General features: G+C 39.5%; 1 protein-coding gene across 18 annotated transcripts in view; it reads right to left on the bottom strand.

The window, feature by feature from the left end:
* PCDH15 (protocadherin related 15) overlaps positions 1 to 24,519 on the bottom strand; it is a 1,681,879-nt gene that overhangs the window by 256,603 nt on the left and 1,400,757 nt on the right. For all 18 annotated transcript variants that reach the window (XR_008425054.1, XR_008425055.1, XR_008425056.1 and 15 more), the window contains 2 exons: positions 16,400 to 16,479; positions 6,262 to 6,355 (listed from right to left, as the gene is read on the bottom strand). Coding sequence is in view for 15 of the 18 variants with exons in the window: in XM_053910276.1 (XP_053766251.1) it covers positions 6,262 to 6,355; positions 16,400 to 16,479 (174 nt within the window). In the remaining 3 variants the exon portion in view is untranslated. The remainder of the gene's footprint in view (positions 1 to 6,261; positions 6,356 to 16,399; positions 16,480 to 24,519) is intronic.

The raw sequence follows: 24,519 nt of genomic DNA on the forward strand, positions 1-24,519 counted from the left end.
TTTTCCCCTTCTGAGAATGAAAGAGTATAAATGTCTCCCAGAAAAGCAGGAAAAGGGGGTGCTTTCCTATCTGGATTATGGGAGCAGAAGGGGAGACACAGAGAGGACAAGGAGATCGGATGCAAAGGTCCTCCTCTCCACCCCTTGTCCTCCACCACTCTGGGCCACGTCTACATCCACGAGGCACTGGAACAGCACTTAGGGAACGTGGTGATAGGTGCTGAGAAAGTAAGAGAACTTGGGGAGAAACAGTGGCTGACTCGCGTGGAATATGGAAGCCTCCAGAGAATCTCCACGGCAGTCACATCTAACAGCACCTCGTGGTGAATATGCAGCAGTGGCGAGGACAGGTGGCCAGAGAGAGAATCGGGGTTTCTTTGTGTGCTCAGGAATTGCAGATGCTGAGAGATCACTACCTGAGCAAGGCCTCGGGTGAGGGCGGAGGACCTCGGTGGTCATGTCAATTCACGTCAATTCATGTCAGCTCTATGTGGCAATGGATGCACCAGACACCCAAAGGGTCATTAGGGAACTGGATCAAATTAAAAAGCCCGCAGTTGAGAGGCCAAAACAGACACACACGCACCATATAAACAGACGCCAGCATAGATGGAGGCATTCAAGCTGGGTGCCCCCCTCCCCACACCAAGAACTAGTAATCACACCTGCCCCTGTACAATTTTAGGGTGAGGGCCGGGAAGAGAGGAGGAGACAATCAGCAGCTGCATTGGTGAGTGTTCACCTAGAAGAGTATTTAAAACCTAAGATGCTGGGATGTTGTTTTAAGCAAGTGGGACCTGACCCAGCCCAGATACACATTACAATCTAGGTAGCAGAGTGGGCTCATGAAGATTGGATTAGATGTAAAAAATACAGGAGCTTTCAACTCTGTTGCACATCTGAGCACTGCATGAGGAGAGTACATACTTTATAGTATATGTAACATATTGTAATAATACATGTTAATATATCACATATAATAGAAACATAATAGAAACTAGAAGAATATCATAGATTATCTCACAATGAAAAAAATATCAAATTTCTGGAATATTTCCTTCAGAAAACACTAAAATATCAGTATTTTGTTCCCCCAAACCAAGAAATACGAATCTACGCTTTTTAAAGAGAATGAACAAGTAGCTCATTCTCTTTTAAAATTACATGGTCACATCTCTTTACAAAATTATACACACAAACCCACTGCGGTTTTGTTTTCTCAAATAACACCAGGATATATCAGGATATATATTTATTGTAGACACACATATACATAGGCAGAATTATTTCGTTCTACAATTTTATTAAACCAACTATATTAAAATTCAGTTATTTGAATTTCCCACACAAGTCTTCTTGCATATATATTTTTCCTTTCTTTTTTCCCCCATAGTTTGATTAAACAGTTAATTGTTCACCTTCTAGATTCTAATTGCTAATTTATATCGTCATGTTTAAAAGACTTTCAGGGAATAATACTAGTTCAAGGCCCAAGCATAGATGCTAAGCCTATTGCCAATCTGAAATTGTAAAACATCACCGACATTCACTGTAAAAGCCATAACTGAGTAAGTCAAGCTAGGCATTCTAGAACATTCTACAGATATAGCAAACAAGATTGCTGAACTCATGGGATCTGGTCAGAAATATCCACACCCACAGAACAACTTTGGGTTTTGAATAAGAATCAGCCTATTGGAAATGGACAACTGATACATTTGTTTTAAAGAAACAACAACAAAAGAGGAAATCCTGCCCACAATTTGCATGTTTACATCTTTCACTGTGATTTGCATATGTATGTATTTTGCCGTGTTTTTGGTTTAAGGACATCTGTAATCCACAAGCCCTACTCCCTAGCTAGCTGTCTTTCAGCCCAGTATGGATAATAAGATAAGAAGCAGTATGCTAGGTGTGGTCCCTGGAAAAGCTCCAGCTCCATGAGAAAAGAGGGCATCTTTACCCTCTGCTCCTTGCAATGGAGAGTAGGTGCCTGGAGTTCCATCAGCCACCATAAGACCATTAGGTACCAGGAATGAAGATGCAAGCAAACACTATTAAGTGCAGAGCAGAAATGAGGCAGAGGGCACCCTGATGCCACTGTGGAGCCCCCGCGCCAACCATTTCCTGCCCACCTCAACGCTTCTTTATATTTGAGACAAACCCTGATTTGTTTAAGCCCCTGCTGTTTGGGCTTCCCCGTACTTACAAGCCTATTGCTACAGGCTATTGCTACCACTGACCGTTGAAGGAGTTCAGAGGACATCACCCCAAAATATGCCACTCCGGTGTATTGACTTTTGAGATAAAGGTACTTGAAGAACAACAAATACAGGAAAAACGCTCAGTCCTTCTTTCTTTTTCTTAAAAGCAGGATATTAAATTGCTACGTGAAAGATGTATTCCCTGTTTGAGAAGGACGGTAACATTTTTATGCCCAACAAGAGCAAGAAATTGAGATGGAGAGAATTCTATGTAGGCTGACCTTGTTAAAATAATTCATAGCTCCCTTCAGCCTCTCCACGTAGTTTAGTTGCTTTTCTGCACCTGCCTCTGATCCTTTAACCCACTATTATAGCAAGTAGATTTCACTAATTCTTTGGGTCTTTGTTTCCTTATGGGGGTTGCCATGTCATGTAAAACTTAAATAAATGCGCTTTTTCCTGTTAGTCTGACTTTGTCAGTTTAATTTTCAGACCCAGCCAGGGACCATAAAAGAGTCGAGGAAAAATTCTCCCTCTCTGTTGATCAAATTGTATCCATGGGGCGCCTGGGTGGCGCAGTCGGTTAAGCGTCCGACTTCAGCCAGGTCACGATCTCGCGGTCTGTCAGTTCGAGCCCCGTGTCGGGCTCTGGGCTGATGGCTCGGAGCCTGGAGCCTGTTTCCGATTCTGTGTCTCCCTCTCTCTCTGCCCCTCCCCCGTTCATGCCCTGTCTCTCTCTGTCCCAAAAATAAATAAAAAAACGTTGAAAAAAAAATTAAAAAAAAAAACAAATTGTATCCATAAGCATAATAAAGTTGCCCATATTTTCCAATAAAATTTTCCCAAAAAATGTATTTTTAGCTCAGATTGTTTGGATTTAGTTTACTTTATAAGTAAAATAAATGTGAAATAAATAAATGTGAAATGTGAAATGTGAAATTTAGTTTATAAGTAAAATAAATGTGAAATAAATAAATAAATGTGAAAAAGAAGCTTCTGAAAAGAAACTGAGTGTATATTCCTTCCAAAAAATGCATTTGGGAGCTATCCTATATGTTATTATTATAAATTAGGTAAAACACAACTGCTTAAAAATGTGTACGATATATAAAATTTTCAAAGTCTATTTCACCTAAAATGTGAAAATGTTGGAATAAAATATGGTAGAAGCTTTATTAAGGAATTTTCAACTTCACAGATTTGTAAGTAATTCCAAGTAACTGTAGATAACTACTAAAATCCAGAAAGTATGAGCTTATCTGTAGTCATATAGCTAAAGAAGTCTATTTATAATAATGATATGTAACTTACACGTATAGATTTTTTTTAAACTACTCTTGACAAAGTTACATTTAGAAAAGGGGGAAAAAATATAAGAACATCAAATAAAGTTCCCTCAACTGTGTCTACAACACATCAGCAATGACCACTAGAATATTAGCTCTCTTCTCTCCTAACCACATTTTGAAGGTGGCAGGGAGGTGGTTTTTTTATGATGAAATCAAATTATATCTTCGCAATCTGTTTCACACAAATTGCTGGTAATCATTTTGATTTAAGAAGAATCCATCCACCCGGGGTCACTGCCCATTAAATATCTTTCTTGAAAACCATAACCATTAAGGTCGAATGGTTAGTTTTACCATAACTCTACAAAGGAGTAAGTTTAAATGTACAGATAAGAAGAATGCTATCAAAGTGTGAGACAGTTGTGATTATGTAATCACTTTCTCCTTCAGGAACCCACTATATGTACCCACTTGTAAGTCTATCCCTAACATTATACAAATAATGGAATTAACTAAAGAAGCTTTTTTTTTTAAAATTCCTTTCTCTACTGGTACTCTCAATACAAACTTTTGAAAATAAAACACCTTCACTTAAAAGGATCATAATTTTAAAGCTGAATGAGACCTTATTGATCATAAGAATGAAAATGTGGGGGAGCTGGAAATGCTAAATGACCTGTCCAAGGGGTCTGAAATACACAAGTAACCAGAAAAAAAAAAAAAAAATGCTCTCCAGATGCCTGGGTGGCTCCAGTCGGTTGAGCTTCCGACTTCAGCTCAGAACATGATCTCGTGGTTTGTGTCAGCTGTGCTGACAGCTCAGAGCCTGGAACCTGCTTCTAATTCTGTCTCTCTCTCTCTCTCTCTCTCTGCCCCTCGCCCGCTCATGCTCTGTCTCTCTCCCTTTCCTTCAAAAATAAATAAACATTGAAAAAAATTAAAAAAAAAAAAGAAAGAAAAATGCTCTAGAAGAAATTAAACCACTATATTTAACCCATAATTGATACTCTGTTTTTGATGTGGACAAACCCATAATCAGTGGATTGACACTATACCAGATATCTTAATATGCTACTTATTTTCTATCTGTTCTCTTGTCTAAGGAATGATTTTTAAAAGGTTCCTAGCTAATATCACTGCCTTTAACATCTGATTTGTAACGTGATGCATCCCAAAGCTGTGTTTTCTTTTTTTCTATTCTAATAGCTGACCTGAGTGCTCCTTGTTTATTTTACTTCAATCTAATGACACCCCTTCCTCCATGCTGAGTAATTCTTCAGGATCCTCCCTCCATTATTTCCTGGCCAAGTTACCAATTAGTCTTCCACCATACAGCAAAGCCTTCACTTGTTTTCTTCTTGAGACTCCCACTGCCTTCTTCATGTAGCTCTAACCCAGGCACACTCTTAATCAAGGACACCTTGATTAATCCTTAATCAAGGATTAAAACTTAATCTCAGTTTTATTTTTCTTCACACAGCTAAGTACTTTGTCCTGGCCACACTATTTACTCAGACTGTCCTGTATACAGCAAAACCTTGGAGTGTGAATAACTTGTTCTGCGGGTGTTCCCCAAGATGGGCAAACATTTCTAACAAATTGTAACTTGATAAATGAGCGACATCTTGTAATACTTGAGTGGCACATGATGCTGAATATCACATAATCACAACTGAGCCAATGGTTCTTGAAATTTGCTTTGATAGACGAGTGCTTTGGATTACAAGCATGTTTTCAGAACGAATTATGCACGCAAACCAAGGTTTTACTCTATTTTATTTTCTACACATAACTGTTCTACCTAATGTTTGAGAAATGGCAAATGGCTTATTATTGGCAGATGCATCGATTAATTTTCTGAGCAATCCTCTTCTAATAAGTGTGAGGAGAGCATCATATGCCCCCAATCAACCTACCATACAGATCAATTAATTTCAAGTCAGGTGGAGCTATGCTGCTATTGTAATTGGGTGAGCCTTACCTATGCTCCCAACCTGAATCTGAAATTATTTCTAGAGAACAGTACTGAATTGGCCTATAACGTGTTGAGTTGCCTATAAGCATCTGACTAAACAGAAAACTACTCCGTGTCATAGAAATGTTGAAAAAAGTCTAATGACCTGTTACCAACAATTGAAATGTTAAAGTGTTTAAAAACTAGAACAGTTTTGGTTGTAAGCAAGGTGGTTTAAAGAATACAGTCAAATGATTTTAAAACACTCCAGAAGGACTAAACAAAATTTATCCTGTCTGGAATTATGGGCCATGTAAAGCACTTCCATCACCAAGGATTAGTCAGGACCCTGAGTGCTGCTTACAAATGACCTGTGGAATCAGTCAACTTGGTTTCCTAAGTGCTTCAAGACATTTATCTGCAGCCCGCCACCCCCACCAAAAACTGACATTAAAGGGAACAGGTTGCGACAGGGTAAAACAGCCAGGACACATTTTGGGGCGCAGTGCAGGTGATGCTGTCCATGGACTGCATTCTAGGCTGTTAGACTTCAATTTCCCCACGAGTTGGGTAAGAATGTCAATCACAAATATCTATTCTGTTCCTAAGAGATTCAGAGTATAGGTTCATCTATTAAAAGAGTGCATTGGAGACAAGGCCACTTCCCCAAGTAATTTAAGGAGCTGCTCCTCGTGAAAGAGATTATTCCTGGACTCAGGATGGTGACACATTGTTTCGGAGTATCAGACTACAAGTCTCTCGGTTTCTCCTGCACTGTGCTTACAACCCATCGGTCCCCAGGCCAAGTACTCACCCCGTCCGGCCTGCCATCGGAAGCAGTGACGATCAGAATGTAGCGATCCGTGCTCTCCCTGTCCAGGGCTTTCCCTAAGGTTAGAATCCCAGTACTAGTGACAGAGAAAACAAACAAACAGATAAGACACACAAAGATCTTATGTCACAGGGAGTCTTCCTCCCATCGGGAACTACTCTTGACAGGTTTTGCCCCTTCAGCAAATGTAGCCTCAATATTTAAGATGCCTGATTCTAGGATTCGTGTTGATGACTAAAAAAAACCCTTTAAGGCTGATGAGCTTGTTAGTGACAATGAAAAACTCCCAAACTGAATGAGATAACTGAGCTGATTCTCCAGCCTCCAAGAGAAAAATAAAACTACTCTTAATTCATTTCGGGAAGAAAGATATCTATCTTGTCTATGATTATTTCAAAGGTAAAAGACTGCATTACTCGTTAGTAGTTTCATAACCCTTTGAATCAAGGAATAGTTTGTTAGAACTAATACATAGCATCATTCCTGTTCATCCTCACGTATGTGCCCATAATGGAAATGCAAATATCTAAATTCTATCTTTGACAAACCCTAGTGATTAACATTTATTTTTTCTTCTTTCCCAGTTTCAAAACAATGGAGGCTCATTGTAGAAAATTAGAAAATATACAGTAAAATGTTAAAACTTTCATGGGTATTAGGATTATTTTTGTAATATTTATTTTTATTCTCCATAGTAATCAGATTTAGATACATTACACTATTTTCCAAAGAGGATTCAGACCGCAATATTTTATATTCTTTTTAAGGAAACATAATTTTATGAGCATTCACTCTCCCATTTTATAATTTATAAAAAAACAGAAGTTGTTGGATATACTAACAACTGTATCATTTTGTTATTCTTTTGAAATTTAGATATTTCTTTATTTTATTTATTATATATAATGGGAGATGAACAGCCTTTGGACAAATTCTCATAATTAGAATATTTTAATACTACTTCTTACCCTTTCACTGTTTAAAATCAATGTGTCCAAATAGTTAATACTTTCTTCTCCAATGTAATTTGTCTTATAACAGTTTGGTTACTTCTAATCCTCTCTAAAACAAATCCCCAAATTTTTATCTCAGATTTTACAATCTGACATCTGATATGTGACATTTTAATAAAGGCCTACCAAGTATCTATTGTGGAGGAGAGGTTACATTTATATAATAAAGCATTAAAATATTTATTCAAGCATAAAAACATAATTTGTTTCTGACTGATAGAAGGCTTTCACATTTTGACACAAGTGCTTTTATTGTTACAGCGGAATTTAAGCAATTCACATCATACATGGTAGTTGGGTAAAAAGAGTTAACACCAATGAATCAAAGTCAGAGTCACGGTTACTCTATTTGCTTTATTTTATTGTTGTTGATCGAATGGACTTTAAAAAGTTCTAGCATATGGTATAACTACAGAAAACGAAGATTACTAGTGGTACATTTTTATTTAAAAAAAAAAATTTTTAACGTTTATTTATTTTTGAGACAGAGAGAGACAGAGCATGAACAGGGGAGGGGCAGAGAGAGAGGGAGACACAGAATCTGAAACAGGCTCCAGGCTCTGAGCTGTCAGCACAGAGCCCGATGCGGGGCTTGAACTCATGGACCGCGAGATCGTGACCTGAGCCGAAGTCGGCAGCTTAACCGACTGAGCCACCCAGGCGCCCCATTAGTGGTACATTTTTAAATGTTTTGTCAAAAGAACTGACAACCCAGAGTTGTTCATAACAATGGCTTTTGGATTAACTTCCCACACCTCAGATGGTTTAGATAATCTCATTCTAAAATGACTTCAAGACAAAAGTAAGACATTATTGCTTCTGAGACTTACAAGCAACTTAAACAGAAAATCTGAAAGCCCTAGCCATAGGACAATGAAAGAAAAAAGAAAACTGAGTTATTGCTTTCCATTTTTCCCCTTGGTTTCAGGTTCTAATATCTATGTTCTTCCTTGTACATTAAATTAGAAAATCTCTAGAAATTTATATAGTATTCCCATTTACAGCCATATTATAATTAAACAGCTAATTTTTAATGGTCTGGTAATTGTTACAAAGATAGCTCTTTGCTCAATACAATGTGTGCCTTGTGCCCAGTGCAGTAGGCAGTTGGGCAGGATATTTGGGAGACGGAGAAGGAGAGAAAGGATAAGTAGTATCTTTTGGTATTTATAGCTGAAGGACTAGCTGATGGGTACACATAAGCATGCTTTCCTGAAATTCCTGAAACAATTGGCAAGGGCGAGTGTTCCTACCAGCTGGCTGGAACTATAGTTCAGGATACACTGGGCTGCATCTAGGAATGCAGTAAATCTTGTACGTTCATATATTAAAAGTATGTAAGAACCGTTTATGTTAAAACAATAATAGTGCTACATAAATTTTGCATGACTGAAAATGTATCGCACAGGGGTGACATCAGTGGTCTTGAAGATGGAAGCCAGCATCCCCAGAAAAAAGCCAGTGCTACCCTTATCCACGAAGAATTGTGTTTGTAGGTCTGGGGGGTGCCTGAAGGAATGATGCATGGTTCTTGCCTTTATTTCGTCTAACCCAGAACTTACTGGAGGCAGAAAAGCAGTGGGTTTTTCTAGAAAACACTGTAAGGCGGGGAGCACCCTGCAGTCACCTGAGGCAAAAGATTACAGCTGAGGTGTACAATAGAGTGCTGGAGGCCTGGAAGAAAAGGTGGGCAGAGAGTTTCTTGGGAAACCAGGACATTGGGAAGCACCCACATATACTGGGGAGTGGGGTAGCACTGAGAGTCCAGAGATAAACCCATGCATCTGCAGCCAGTTGGTTTTCAACAAGCATGAAGATTATTCAACAGGGAAAGATTCGTCTCTTAAACAAATGGTGCCGGGGCAAGTGGAGATCGACACGTGAAAGAATGACCTTGGACTGTCTTATTACACCATAGATGGAAGTTAACTCAAAACGAATGAACAATCTAATCTAAGTACTGAAACCATGAAACTCTTAGACAAAAACTTGGAGATAAATCTTCATGATCTTGGATTTGACAATAGATTCTTAAATATGACACTAAACGCCTGAGCAGCAAAAGAAAAAAAAAAATAGGTATATTGGACTTCACCAAAATTAAGAATTTTTGGCATCAAAGGACATCACCAACAGAGTGGAAGAAATATACAAAATGGGAGAAAATATTTGCAAATCCTATATCTGATAAGAGTCTGGCTCAGCAAATGGATAAAGGATTCTTAAAACTCAACAACAAAAATACAAACAACTCAATTAAAAATTAGGCAAAGAGGGGCGCCTGGGTGACTCCGTCGACAGATCGGAGCCTGGAAGCTGCTTCGGATTCTGTGCCTCCCTCTCTCTGTGCCCCTCCCCCACTCACACTCTGTCTCCGTCTCAAAAATAAATAAACATTAAAAAAAATTAGGCAAAGGACTTGAACAGACATTTCTCCAACAAAGATACACAAGTGAGCAAAAAGCACATGGAAGGATACTCAACACCATGAATCAGCAGGGAACTAAACCAAAACTGCAATGAACTCCCATTTCACACTCACTAGGATGCATACCATTAACAAAACAAATGGGAAGATAACATGTTGAGAAAGATAGAAAGGAATCAGTCGGAATGCTAGCACATTGCTGGTGGGAATGTAAAATGGTCCAGTCACTGTGGGAAACAGTCTGGCAGTTCCTCAAAAAGTAAACATAAAATTATAGTATGACCCTGCAATTGCAATTCCAGGAATATACTCAGGAGAATTGAAAACAGATTCTTAAATACATGTACATATGTGCTCATAGTGGCAGTATTCACAACAGCCAAGACTTAGAAAAACTGTCCAAATGGCCATCCAATTATGAATGGATGAAAAGAGGGCACACGCACTCCATGAGATACTACACAGGTATAGAAAGGAATGAAGTCCTGACCCATGCTTCAACGTGGCTGAACTGCAAAACCTTAGGCTAAGCGAAAAAAGCCAGACACAACATTCACATGTATTATTCCATTTATAGGAAATATGGACAATAGATAAATCCGTAGAGACAGAACATAAATTGCTGGTTGCCAGGGGTAAACGGAGGGACGGATAGGGGGCAGCCGCTTACATAATGGGTCGGGTTTCCTTTTGGAGTAATAAAGATATTCCAGAACAAGATACAAGGGGGGTCGGCAGCCGCGTACTTATTTTGGAGTAATAAAGATATTCCAGAACAAGATACAAGGGGTAGTTGTGCAATGTGGTAAGTCTGCTAAATGCCTCTGAATCGTTCACTTTGACATGGTTCGTATTATGCCATGTGAATTTCACTTCAACTGTATTAATTATATCGCACAGAATCCCCTCAGCAAACGTGAAGGCTATGTTTCTGAAATGAGTCGTGCTGGACAAAATCAAGCTCTGTAAGACATGAGTTGGTCTGCCTAACCATAATGATGGAGTTCCAAAGTTGTTTACACAATGCAAATAAAATGTCGTGGAGGGTATCTTCTTCCAAACAAACCAGTCTGCATTGAGAACCTGCATCTCCAAGTTACCATTTCTCCAACTGCCCTGTTGATGAGGAAACACTGTAGAGTAGCCGCGTCATGGGCTGAGAAAAATGATCTCACAGATTCCATGTTCCTACTGTACGCTTCCTTTAAGCGTTTTCAATACATTCTACTGGCTGTGATTTAATATTGTTTACACTCACAAGTATCTGTGTCATTCAGAGATTTATCATGTTGCCTGCGGGCATCATGTTTCAGGCTTCACGATGACATCTAGAGAGGACAGAGTGTACCTGAAATAATGACATCGAGAGAGGACAGAGTGTACCTGAAATGACATGCAGAGAGGACAGAGTGTACCTGAAATAACATGGAGAGAGGATAGAGTGTACCCGCAAGTGTGTGGTTGCTGCACGTTGGACGTGGTGTTCGTGTTAAATAGTGATTAGTGGTTAACAAAGGCAGACTGACAGGAGGAGGCAGGTGTGGGCTGCGGTTGAGGGAAGCAGACTGTGGCAGGGGCAAAGGCGGGGTGAAAGGCGTGAGAAGCAGTTCGTCTGAATACGTATTTTGAAAGTAGGGTTGACAGAAAAGCAAATGCATATCACTTTGTTATATGTTATTTAATCTTCAGGGAAATCATAAAGTTCACACTGATGTGAAAAGTATAATCAAGCCTTAAACTTGGTATCAAAATGAATGTAGTCATGTAGAAAATGAGCACAATGGCAGTGAAGGTAAAAGAATTTTCAAATAAAATTCTAACCACGGGCAGATATAACTCTTTGAGGGTCTTCTGTTTAGCTTTTTAACTTTTGCATTAAACTCATATGCTCTTTACAATTCTGTCTATAGGAATTCCTCACCGTCCTGCAATAATAACTTAGATATTTGGCCATCGTACTATAAAGGAAGTTTTTAAATATATTTTGTTTAAATGTTTACTTCTCTGTCAATGTTTGGTGAATAAATATTTGCTGTATCATGTGCAACTAGTGACAAGACACCATGAGAAGTTGTTAAAATAATTCAGTACGTTACGGAACCACACAGATCTGGTCATTTAATGCATGGCATGGAACGATTTTCATGAAAGATGGCTGTGATTTTGAAGAACAAGTTATTTCCTTTAAAGAGTGTGTTCCTTTCATGGCTAAATGACTAATCCAATACATTAATATGTATATAACAGTGCAACATTCTGTAGATCTATATTAGCATTGAAGTGATTATTTATCACTACTGATGTTTTTAAAGATTTACAAAAACCTTTGGCATATTTTTATTTCAATAGAAAAAAGTAAGTTAATGGGATTGTAATAATGATTATTGCTAAAATTTGTATCATAGCACAAAATAATATAATATTTAAAGTAAACATGAATATATACTTTTTTGTTTGTTTGTTTGAAGAAGGAAAATGTAACTGGAAACATTAACTGTATAACTTATAGTGTCTCCTAAGGTAGACCATTATTTCTTTCCTATTAGTTTTTTTTTTTAGGTTTATTTTACTTATTTTGAGAGAAAGAGGGAGGGGAGGAGGAGAGAGAGAGGGAGAGAAGGAGAAAGAATCTCAAGCAGGTTCTGCACCAGTAGCGGGGCTCGAACTCAAGAGCTGTGAGATTATGAGCTGAGCTGAAACCAAGAGTCAGATGCTTAACCGACTGAGCTACCCAGGTGCCCCTATTTTCTATTACTTGCTAAAAGAGTACCTGAAGTATTTGAATCCTTAAAACTTACACAGAACCAGTGGCACTCATTTTCACAATTAGCCCAGAAATTTCAGAGAGGGAAGGGATTAAAATTTCAATTTTCCCACATTTCAAATGGGGAATATATTGGTAACGAATATATTCAATTAATATATTCATTGAATATTGAAATATATTGGTAATGGTCGAGGGCAGCCTGCAAATATAATGACAGCAACAGCTCTGAGGTGGCTGAAATAAAATGACCCTAGGTAGAAAGCAACAAACCCAGCGTCGTGGACTCTGAATCAAGAATGATCATCAAAGGAGACCGTGCCGTCATCACAGGGATGTTCTGGACACAGGCTGTCCCAGAAGCATCTTGCATTTAAGAAGATGGCTGTCTGAGTTGAGGTGGGGGCCAAGTATCAAGAACTGTGGTCAATTTAGACAAGGAGGAGGCTGCCCTGACATCTTTCACACCTTGAAGAACCTCTGTGACCTAGTTAGGTCACACAAAAGCTGAGATGAGAGAAGAAGCAGAGAAACCCTTGCTATGGGAGCAGCTTGGGTGGAGAATTGCTTTGGTAAAGTTGGTGGCTCATCAGATGTCACAGCTAGCAGCTGGAAATCCTTCAGCCTCAAGGGAGAAGCAGGTAAACACAGGGATGGAAATCCTTAACAGACAGTAAGGCCTGGGCTTCCTGCTCATGAGGGCAGGTGAAAGGTTCATTCTTGTCTTTTTTAAAAACAGCATTAAAGGGGCGCCTGGGTGGCTCAGTCGGTTAAGCGTCCGACTTCAGCTCAGGTCACGATCTCGCGGTCCGTGAGTTCGAGCCCCGCGTCGGGCTCTGGGCTGATGGCTCAGAGCCTGGAGCCTGCTTCCGATTCTATGTCTCCCTCTCTCTCTGCCCCTCCCCCGTTCATGCTCTGTCTCTCTCTGTCTCAAAAATAAATAAACGTTAAAAAAAAAAAAACAGCATTAGGAACGTGTAATTCACAGGTAATCAAATTCACCCATTCACAGGGTACAATTCCATGAATTTTTGTTTTATTCATATGTAATTCACATGTGATCAAATTCGTACCATTTCATGGTACAATTCCATGAATTTTAGTTATTTGCAGAGCCGTCTGACCATCAGGACAATCAACTTTAGAATGCGTTCTTCACTGTTAGCATGGTCCACTGTCAGTGACTCCCTATTCTCTCCCACCCCCAGCCCTAGGCAACCACTAGTGTCCTGTTTTTGTCCCTAGAGATTGGCCTATTCTGGACATTTCGTAAAAGTGGAATTATACTATGTGTGGTCCTTTGTGAACAACTTTTTCCACTCAGTATAATGTTTTCAAGGCTCATCCATGTTGTAGTGGGTGTCAGCACTATGTTCTCCTTTATTGACAAAGGATTCCAGTGTATGGATGTACATTTTGTTCATCCATTCATCCGTACATGGACATTTGAGTTGCTTCCACATTCTGCTCTTGTAAATAATTCTGTTGTGCATATATTTGTGCAACTTTTTATGTGGATGTATGTTTTCATTTCTTGAGCAGATACGGGTAGAATTACTGGTTATATGGTGACTCTGTGTGTAACATTAGAAGACGACACATTGTGGGGCACCTGGGTGGCTCAGTCGGTTGAGCGTCTGACTTCGGCTCGGGTCATGATCTCAAGGTCCGTGAGTTCAAGCCCCGCGTCGGGCCCTGTGCTGACGGCTTGGGGCCTGGAGCCTGTTTCGGATTCTGTGTCTCCCTCTCTCTGCCCCTCCCCCGTTCATGCCCTGTCTCTCTCTGTCTCAAAAATCAATAAACATAAAAAAAAATTTTTTTAAAAAGAAGACGACACATTGTTTTCCAAAGTACACACTTATTTTACTACCCCTCCAGGAATATATGAGGACTCAAATCTCCAAGTCCTCAGCCACCTCCTTTCTTTGTCAGTATAGACACTCAAAGGAGGTGAGAAGCAGTGCCTTGTGATTTTCACCTGCATTTCCCTAATGATAATTGATCGTGACTGAATTTCCATGTGCTTACTGGCCATTCATGTAGCTTCTTTGGAGAAATGTCTATTCAAATTCCTGTCCATTTTTATTTGGGTTATTTCTTTGTCTACTTTTGAGTTGTAATGGTTCTTTATATACTCTCTCTATACGTATGTCCTTTATTATCTGCTTTATTTAAGGGGAATGTGGGTGGCTCAGTGAGTTAAGCATCTGACTTCCGCTCAGGTCGATTTCATGGTTCATGGGTTCAAGCCCCACATCAGGCTCTGTGCTGACAGCTCAGAGCCTTCTTTGGATCCTCTGTCCCCCCTCTCTCTGACCTCCCCTGCTTTCTCTCTCTCTCTCTCTCTCTCTTTCTCTCAAAAATGAATAAAGATTTAAAGAAAATATTTTCTCTCAGGCTGAGTGTGGTCTTCACTTTCTTGATAGTGTCCTCTAAATTATGTATTTTCCAAATTTTGTTGAAGTCCAACTTATTCATCTTGACATTTAATCACTTGTATGTTAGTGTCATATCTAAAAAAAACATTGCCTACAGATTTACTGTATTTTCTTCTAACAGTTATACAAATTTTTTTATCTCTAATATTCAGGTCTATGATCCAGTTGAGCTAATCTTTGCAAATGGCATGAAGATAAAGATAAAACTTCATTCTTTTGTATGTTGCCCCAAACTTGATTTATTGAAAAGATTATTCTTTCCTGATGGGATTGTTTTGGACTTTTTTTTTGGGTGGAGGGAACTGATTGGCCATAAATGTTAGGGGTTAATTCTAGACCCTTACCTTTATTCTAGTGATCTGTACCTGTATTTTAATACAAGTACCACACAGTCTTGATTACAGTGAAAAATGTCCCTTGAAAAAGTTTTATTCATTTCAGGATGATTGTAAACTTTAGCTACTTGAGATCTGTACATACCTATTGGATAAAATTCAAAATAGTTAAGTCTTTCCATTTTTTAAATGGAAGTTTACTCATGTGTGAAATCTAAAAGTCTGAGCAATACTGTTTCTAACTGTGTACTAACTCACAGTTGGAACATCCTAGTCGACTTGACATTGTAGGTGCTTTTCCCAAGACCAGTGACCACACATGGCTCCCTTGAGTTGGCCTTATGTACCACATGTTTGTGAGACTGAAGCAATGCCTGGGTCATTTGTCAAAATGTTCACTTTATAACCATGGGCCAACTTTAGGCTTCCATACTTTTAGGGAGTAAAGCAACTCAGGGCCGCACAGAAAGAACCAGAGAGGTAGCGAACATGACTCTTTAATGACCAGCCATGTGGGACAGAAGCAAGCCTACTGTGATCTTGCAGAAGGAAGCCAGTGATCTCTCAAGGGTTCAGTGTTCCTCCTGACTTTCTCCTGGTGATGACTAACATGTCTCTGCTGTGCTCAGAGAGCTGGGTACAGCCACACTGATAAGACCCCAGGAGGCATGGCAGGGACACTCAATATTTTGTGTGAGCTGTTTAAGACTATATGTACTTTACTCAAAAACTGAAGGATGGATTTTGGTGGTACTTTAACTTGGAATTTATGCTTTGTCTTACACAATTCTCTTTGAATGAACAATTTAGCGCCACGTTACTCTTTGTAGAAATGCCCTTGTTATTATGAGTAACTGACAACTTTAAAGGGATCTAATTAATCCCAGCCTACAAATAAAATGTTTCCACCTCAGTGGATTTTACCTAGTAAAAATGTTTAAAATAAATAGTCTCCTGGGTAATATTTCTGAATTCAGAATTATCCCCCACCCCCAGACCTCATTAACATTCATGGGGAACAAAAAGTAAAATAAAACTACAAACAGCTGAAAGTCTCTGATTAGAAGTCTGTTCCCTTGGTACCAATACATTGTTTAATGCTTTTTTTTTTTAAATAAATTTTGAAATCATTTTTAACTTACGTTTCTGAAAGATTAAAAACTCGCTGGGGATCTCCATTCTCAATGGCATATGTTATTGGGTCTCCCTCTCGATCAGTTGCCTTCAGAGAGAAAACACGACTAAATTATCAAGTGATTGATGCCCTCCTAGTCAGTACAGTATAATATAGAAGCTTGAAACCAACATTACAGGATATCCATGAGACTCTTAAAGAATAAACAATGAGCTGATGGCAGGAGGTAAAATACAGAATTTCATATCTGACCTCAGCATCCTGTCATTTTATCTCATGTGAAAGTAGTGAGTAAGAATAGTATTTTCTTCACACATACGTAATCCTACCTGGCGTGGAAATATAGTAATGACTTTCCTAAGGTTTGTGTATTTAATTTTACCCGAGAGTATCGCTACACTCTGCATAAATGTTTGCAGTGCAGAGAAATTCCTTTTTCTGCTGAGAATATATTGAGTCAGGAAGCTTTGTGGTTAAGAATCTCGAACTTGAAGCCAAAAGCCAGAATTCAAAACTGGCTCCACTGACTAAATATGTGATTATTTTTCAATTTCTTCATTTGTAAATGAGAACTAGAACAATACAAACGTTAATCACTATTGGGAGGTTTAACTGAAATGATTTATGTCTGGGCACACAGACTAACATCTGGTGCGTTGAAAGTTTCCAAAAACTGTTACTCTTTTTTTTTTTTTTTTCTTTTTCCCCACCTTCACTCAATTCAGAGAAGACAAAACCTATAGCTTTGGACTTTGAGTATATATCCCTAACCCCAGCCTTTCCTCAGCATTTCAGGCATATCCCCTGCCCACCTGAACACCCAGTTGGATGAGTGACAATCATCCCCAATTTAAAATGTTCAAAACCCCAAATCCTGCTCTCTCTCTCTCCCTCCTCTGCCCTCAAGAAAACAACAGCCTACTGTTCTCAGTCTTAGTTATCTCAGTGATCGTGGCGACGGCAACCCCCACCCCCCTTCTTGCTCAGGTCTCATATCTTGACTTTCATTGCTCATTCCTACTCTCCAGTGCACCCCATCAGCAAATCCCACTGGGTCCATCCCCAAACTGTCTGCAGTGTAAATCTGTATCTGATCCCCTTCCCCACTACTGTCTTCTTCATGGATCCCAGTAATGACCATCTTCCTGGTGGCCCTGATGTTTCCCTTGTACCCTCCCTGCAGTCAAATTTTAATTAAGCAAAGTGATCACTTTTTTCAGACCTACGTTTTATTTCTTTTGAGTAACACTATTACATTATTACAGATACACAATAAAACACAATGGAATAAAATAGTAAGATACAATGAAATAATAAACTACCTAGGGTAATATCTTTGAAACATTCCATATATGTCTAAATCTAAACTTTTAATTTAAAATCTAAAATTAATTATAATAGAAATCTGAGAGTAGAGAGCAAGAAAAAAAATATCGTTTTTAAACAGGCTCAATGGAATTGATCGCAGATGCTTGATATTTTCATCATTTCTTGTTCTTTGCCAGGCGAGTATTAGCCAAAAAAGATAAAACAGAACTACAAATAATGACACAGTCAACTTTTGAAGAAACACAGAATTATGCTATATTGGTGAGACAGGGAGACCAAAGGAGTCCATAAAAATCTGCTTTTTACTCATTTTCCAGCTTCCTTTCTGACTAAGACCGACCCTCACCTTATTCACGTCTTGTACTATATCCTTGCAAGGCACAAGGAGTTAATGATTTCTTTGGAGTCTTCCAGTATAACAGAAACATCTAAGGAGTGACTGGACAAGAATGGATGATTGAGGCCATGCTAGGGAAATTTCAGAACCCCCATGTTAGACACCTCAACGCCAAGACTCTTGGCTTCAGGGAATAAGTCAGCTATGGAGGACACCTGGACATTTTTTCTTGGTCTGACTGGTTAGGGGAAGTGTACATCAGACCACGATCCTCAGTAAAAACCCCAGATTCTAAACAAAGAGGAGACTCTCTCTCCTTTCCTTTCCGAGTCTCCCCGACATTCTATCCGTACCTGGTCTCTCTGGACCTTCAATAAAGTGTGCCCTCACCTCCTGCTGGCTCATGTTTCACTTCTGTCCTATGCACGTCAGGGACCCTCCTGGCTGGCTGGTCCTGTGAGACCCACTCAGTGTCCTCAGACCTGGGCTGCCTACATCATTAAGAGACTGCATTTTACCACTAAAAAGTGCACACTGAACTTTTTCTGTTGTTTTTCTCTTTCAATCAGTCATTTAAAAAAAAATTTAATGTTCATTCATTTTGAGAAACAGAGAGAGACAGAGTGCAATTAGGGGAGGGGCACAGAGAGAGGGAGACACAGAAGCAGGTCCCAGGCTCTGAGCTGTCAGTACAGAGCCCTACGTAGGGCTCGAACCCGTGAACTGGGAGATCATGACCTGAGTCAAAGTCAGACTCTCAACTGACTGAGCCACCCAGGCGCTCCTCAATCAGTCATTTTTACCTGTCATATAGTTATAGATATAATCAATTTCTTTTTATTTGTTCATTGGCATGTGGTTGTTGTTTTCTGAGAGACAATTTATTGTTTGTATTTTCAATGAGCCAGAAGTAATGGATTCTGAAACAAGATAGATTTGTGTGGATACAGTTAAGTTCAGATTAATGTTAGCCTTTCTTCTAATGTATCGGGTCTACCCTAACACTTAACATTATTGCTGTGGGATGAGAGCATGGTGAATGTTGCATCATTGTATGTATGTAAGTCATTATATTGTTATGTTACTAAAATAATAACAAAGAGAAATTCCTAAAGAGCTTCCCATTTTTTCATCCACATTAATTACTTTCAATTCCCGAGGTACCTTGAAATATTTCTTCCAGTTTTGCTTGGCCCTTTAAATGCCTCAGACTTTAAGAAATGTGAGAGCCGGTACTTTGCCTTTGTCATACTTTTTAAAAAGATTTGTTTGTTGGTTGGTTTATTTTTAAGTAAGTTCCATGCCTTGCATGGAGCGCAACCCAAGGCCTGAACTCAGATCAAGACCTGAGCTGAGATCAAGACCTGAGCTGAGATAAAGAGTCGGATGCCCAACCGACTGAACTACCCAGGCACCTCACCTACTTCATTCTTTTTTTCTACTTAATTTTTTTTAAGTTTATTTATTTTGAGAGAGGGAGAGAGCACGAGCAGGGGAGGGGCACAGAGAGGGAGAGAGAGAATCCCTCGCAGGCTCCATGGATGCAGGACTTGATCTCACAAACCATGAGACCATTCATGACCTGAGCTGAAACCAAGAGTCAGAAGCTTAACTGGCTGAGCCACCCAGGTGCCCCCAACTACCTCATTCTTATATGAGGTTGTGCCCACACTAGAAAGCTTGAAGACCCAGGATTTGGAAGGAAATCCTTATCTGACTGTTTTGTTTCTTTTATTCTTATAGCCAATCCTCTGTGGTTGTTTTAGGACCCGTGGCCAGTGGTGTAGTAATTAGGGAGGATTTATAATTTCTCAGTCAAGGAAGGAAGGGGGAAGGGTGTTATCTGGACGAGAGCTCTGAAATCTAACCACTATAAGTGTCGGCACTTGTGTAAATACTCTGTGTCTCCTTCTGTCAGTATTTAGGGAAAGACATGCTTTAAAGGAAGAAATAAGACATAAAAGGTAAACATGGAAAAGTCAGAAAAAGCAATGATCTTTGTAATAAGATTTGACCATATGCATATTTATGACCTAAAATACCTTTCTGAAAACATTTTATACATAGTCCTTTTTTTTTTTTCTGTATGTGAGTCTAGCCAGCTGTCTCTGAATGATGGGCAGAAATTCAAATATGGTTTTGAACAGCGAATCCTTAAGTTAACATTGATTGACTCCTTACTTTGTGCTGGGAACGCTCTTTGCATGCATCATCTCATTTAAACCTCACAGTAACCATGTAGGTGAAAGAGAAAGACCAAGGGCTTTGTTACCACTCCAATTAGAGTTCCCTATAACTTACTTCATTGGAAGATACATCTGTTTTGTTTTTTTTTTTTTAACATGGAAATTAATAGTTACCATTTCATCTGAAAAATAGAGAGGGCATGGGCGCCTGGGTGGCTCAGTCGGGTAAACCTCTGACTCTTGATTTTGGCTCAGGTCATGATCTCATGGTTCATGGGATCGAGCCCCACACCTGGCTGTGCACTGACAGTGTGGAGCCTGCTTGGGATTCCCTCCCTCCCTCTCTCTCCCTCTCTTCCCCTTTCCTGCTCTCTCTTTCTCTCAAAATAAATAAATACACTTACACTTAATTTTTTTTAAGGGAGAGGTTAGTGTCACTTAAGACACTAGACATATAGAACAGAAGGGAATTTCTCATCCTTTGTACACATACATTTTCTATGCCTTTATTTTCGATGAGCCGAGTCCAATGTAAGCCTCTCACGCAAGGTCTGGGGGGGAGCGGTCATCTCCCTGGGGGGTTATCCCAGCATGAACTGGGAAGGTTCCAGAACCACCCCCTCATTCACAGCCCTGGAGCCACCTCCGCTCAGACAGGACGCCCGACTATAAGAGGAAGCTAACAAGAATAACGCATACAGTATTCACTCATTGATGCACCAAATATTCATTAACCGTCTGTGCTGTGTGAATAAGCACTGAGGCTCCAATGAGACAAAATTCCGGGAGCCACACAGACAAGGATTCTTCCTTCGTGCCACTTGTACTGTAAGGGGGGGGCGCCAGAGACCAAGCAGAATAATTAATGAAAATATACAGCTTTCAGATCTGTGTAAGTGCAGCTGTAATATAAAATATTTGGGGAAGGGCATACAGGGAGGGGAGGAGGCAGGCTTGCCATCATGTACGGGTCATCAGGAAAATGTGAAAAGTTGGCAGACGCTTGTGAAAGGGGAGACGGCAAGTCATGTGGGGAAGGGAATTCTGGCAGAGGGCACGGCCAAGGAAAAGGCAGTGACATGGGGACATGCCTCATGAATTTAAGGAATGGTAAGCAAATGGAAAACCAGCTCATGTTTTGTGTGGCCTCACGTAAACAACCCGAGGTTAAATATCCTTGGTTACATGATTGAGCGATGCTCACTTTGGATAGCTAGCACATCATGGAATTCAGTCACTGGTTTTCTGATAGATGTTTGACAACATGGTGAACTACGGCAAAGCTAATTTTCCTTTAATTTGTGCTTGCAGGACAAAGAATATCTTTAACGACCAAGGCCACTGCTGTTTCTAACAGCTCACTGCATGTAATTCAGCTCCCCCATTTTTCAGAAGCACCAACAGGGGCACAAAAGTATTTGTCTCAATAAGCGCTGTGCTTAGGCATTGGAAAAAAAGGAATTTTGAAAAAGAAAACAAATCTTCTCTAAACTAATATTCGTTCATGTTAAAGAGGAATACAGCCATCAAGTACCATCTGGTAGAGTGCACTTTATGTGCACAGAATGATTCTGCACATTTCACAGGACATTAAGACAAACCACCTGCCCTGAGGGATTCTAAGATAGATAAAAATCAACGGATTTAGATGATCTTTTCTTTTCTCACTTAGGCAAACGAGTTCTGATTTATGTTATTAAACTGAGAGCGAGAACTGAGGTTTTCAATTCAGGGCAGCGGCGTTTCCAAAAATGTGTATGTGTGCCCTCCTGGCTTTAAACTGCTGGCCCTTTCACAAAATGTTAATGTTTAGGAATCTATTTCGATGAACAATGAAGACTTTTTAATGTCAAGAAGTCTTGTTTTGTCATTTGTGATCCTCGTAAAACCTCCTTTTTGAAAGAGGTTCATTTGTGTAAAAAAAAGCCAATTGATTTTATTTTCTAGAAAAATGTAAGTAGTAGGAAAATGCAAACATGATGTATCTGAAAGTCGGATGTGCAGCTAACGTAGAATGTCTCTGTGATACCTGAGCATGCCTTAAGACCTGCAATTCTGTCCAGCTATTAAAGTATATTTCCCTACTTTACTCACTTTCCTACATGCCTGAGACTCTCTCCTCAGGTCTCCAGCCATCCTACCGCATCTTTATTCTCAGCTGGTGGCCCCGATCACTGTCTCACTGGGACCATTGAAGGAACCATCTACAATTTCCCAGATTTCTTAGACATACCTTGCCATACCCATCCACTCTTGTCTTTCTTCCTACTAGTGATAATGTGCCATCTGGACCCCTATTTAGGGAAAAATTTGGGGACAGAGTTTTGCATTCTACTTTTTCTCAATTGTTGTCTTTTCATTCACTCCTGAGACCATCTCCATCATGTTTCCAACCCTCCAGCAACCTCTGCACTGAAACTGCTCTTTTCAACACCTCCAGTAAATTCCACAATAGTAAAACCACTCATTGGTTCACAGTCTTTGTTTCTGTTCTTTGTTTTGTTTGCTTGTTTTTAACTGGACTTCTGAGCAGCGTTAGACAGAACTGATCTCTCCCTTGTCCTTGATATGCTTTTTTCCCCCAAAGTCAGCTTCAGGACATGTGCTCCTCTGGGTCCCCATTCCTGGTACTTGTCACCACCTCAGCATTTCCAAATCAGTCTTTGGATGTCTTCCGCGTTGACTCCCTTAATAACCTATCCAACCTCCAAGTTCTAAGTAGTACTTAAATGCTCAAGACCCCAAACGTATACTTCTAATCCAGGCTTCTTCCCTAAACCCATACCCAACTGCCGACTCAATAGCTTTAATTAGATGTCAAAAGACATTTCACATTTAATATGTCCAATATGGAATTGTTCCTCTTTTCACTCTGGCTAATGAAAATCTGCTCTTGCCTGTTGCTCGGGCTGTATCTTAGTAGTCATTCTTCTCTCCCACACCTAATCACTAACAAATCTTCTGATGTTTATACCCACAAAATATAATGAGAAAAAAACACCTATCACCATTTCCAGAAATGTCACAACAGGTCTAGTCTGGACTAGATGGAAATAGCACCCTAACTAATTTGCACAATTTCTCATGCCTCACTGCAGGCCATTTTCATTACAGAATCCATATGATCCTTTTCAATTTTAAGTTTATTCGTGTCAGTGCTCTATTCAAATTCTTCCATTAATACCTGATTTCACTGAGAGCAGCTATCTCCATGCCTCCTCCTTCACTGGGTGACTTCCTTTCTATGGGTTTCCTCCTCTCTTGCTTCATTCTGGTCCCATTAGTACCTTTACTATTCCTCAAACACACCAGGTGGGCCTGAACTTCAGGACCTATCCACATGTACCTGAAGCACTCCTCCCCCATCTGTATGGTTCATCTTTTCACCTTCTTCAGTTCTTTGCTAATGTCACCTTAGCAAAATCGTCACTGATCAAATTGTCATCCCCCATATATCCCTCTCCATTTTTCTCCATGTACGTTTCCACATAGCATTTCTCACCTTCTAACATTCTATATAACCCACTTATATATTTTGTTAATGTTTCTCTTTCTTACTAGAATGTATGAGCAGGTCACTTGTCTGCTTTGTTACTATAGTGTTACTATTATTTACAGTTTGGGCTTGCCTTTGCATTTCCTGTGGCTGAGAGGGTAAATTTAATGGAATGAAGGAAGTACAGTGATCCAATTTTGTTTTGTACATTGATCAACTATATTTACAGTAAAAAGTGTGCTTTAGTTTTCATTTACATACTTCATGTTGTTTTGTCTCAATGTCTTCCAAACTTGAATCAGAAGAGAGAGGGGTAACGTATAGGGGTGTGTGTGTGTGTGTGTGTGTGTGTGTGTGTGTGTGTGTGTGTATGTCTGTGTTAGTTTTATTCTACAGCAAGCATTTCATTGGGGCCAATCAACGTTTCAGTTATCTTTATCTATAACCCCAGAAGATTTGCTTATTACATTAATAAATGCTATAAATAAGTAATAATTGAAGATAGGTAGATTATATGAACAAAGTGTAAGAACCCAGGGAGTCCTTTGTCATTTGGAATGCTCCCCAAAAGTTGATTCCACTAGAGCATGGGTTCAATCTAATGACTCAGTTTCTTGTTGCCTGAAACTAAATAGAACATTAACCAAGCTCTCTCTAAAATACTGTTCAGTTTGTCTAAAGTGAACTTAAGCGTAAAATCTTCTCAGGCACATGAAAGGAATATCTTGCTTGCTGATATACAAGTTTGTGTGTAAGAGTATTTGGCTTGAGACATAATT

This window comes from Panthera pardus, unplaced genomic scaffold (genome assembly GCF_024362965.1).
Source record: "Panthera pardus isolate Hobbes unplaced genomic scaffold, ASM2436296v1 HiC_scaffold_22, whole genome shotgun sequence".
In the NCBI taxonomy this organism is placed as follows: domain Eukaryota; kingdom Metazoa; phylum Chordata; class Mammalia; order Carnivora; family Felidae; genus Panthera; species Panthera pardus.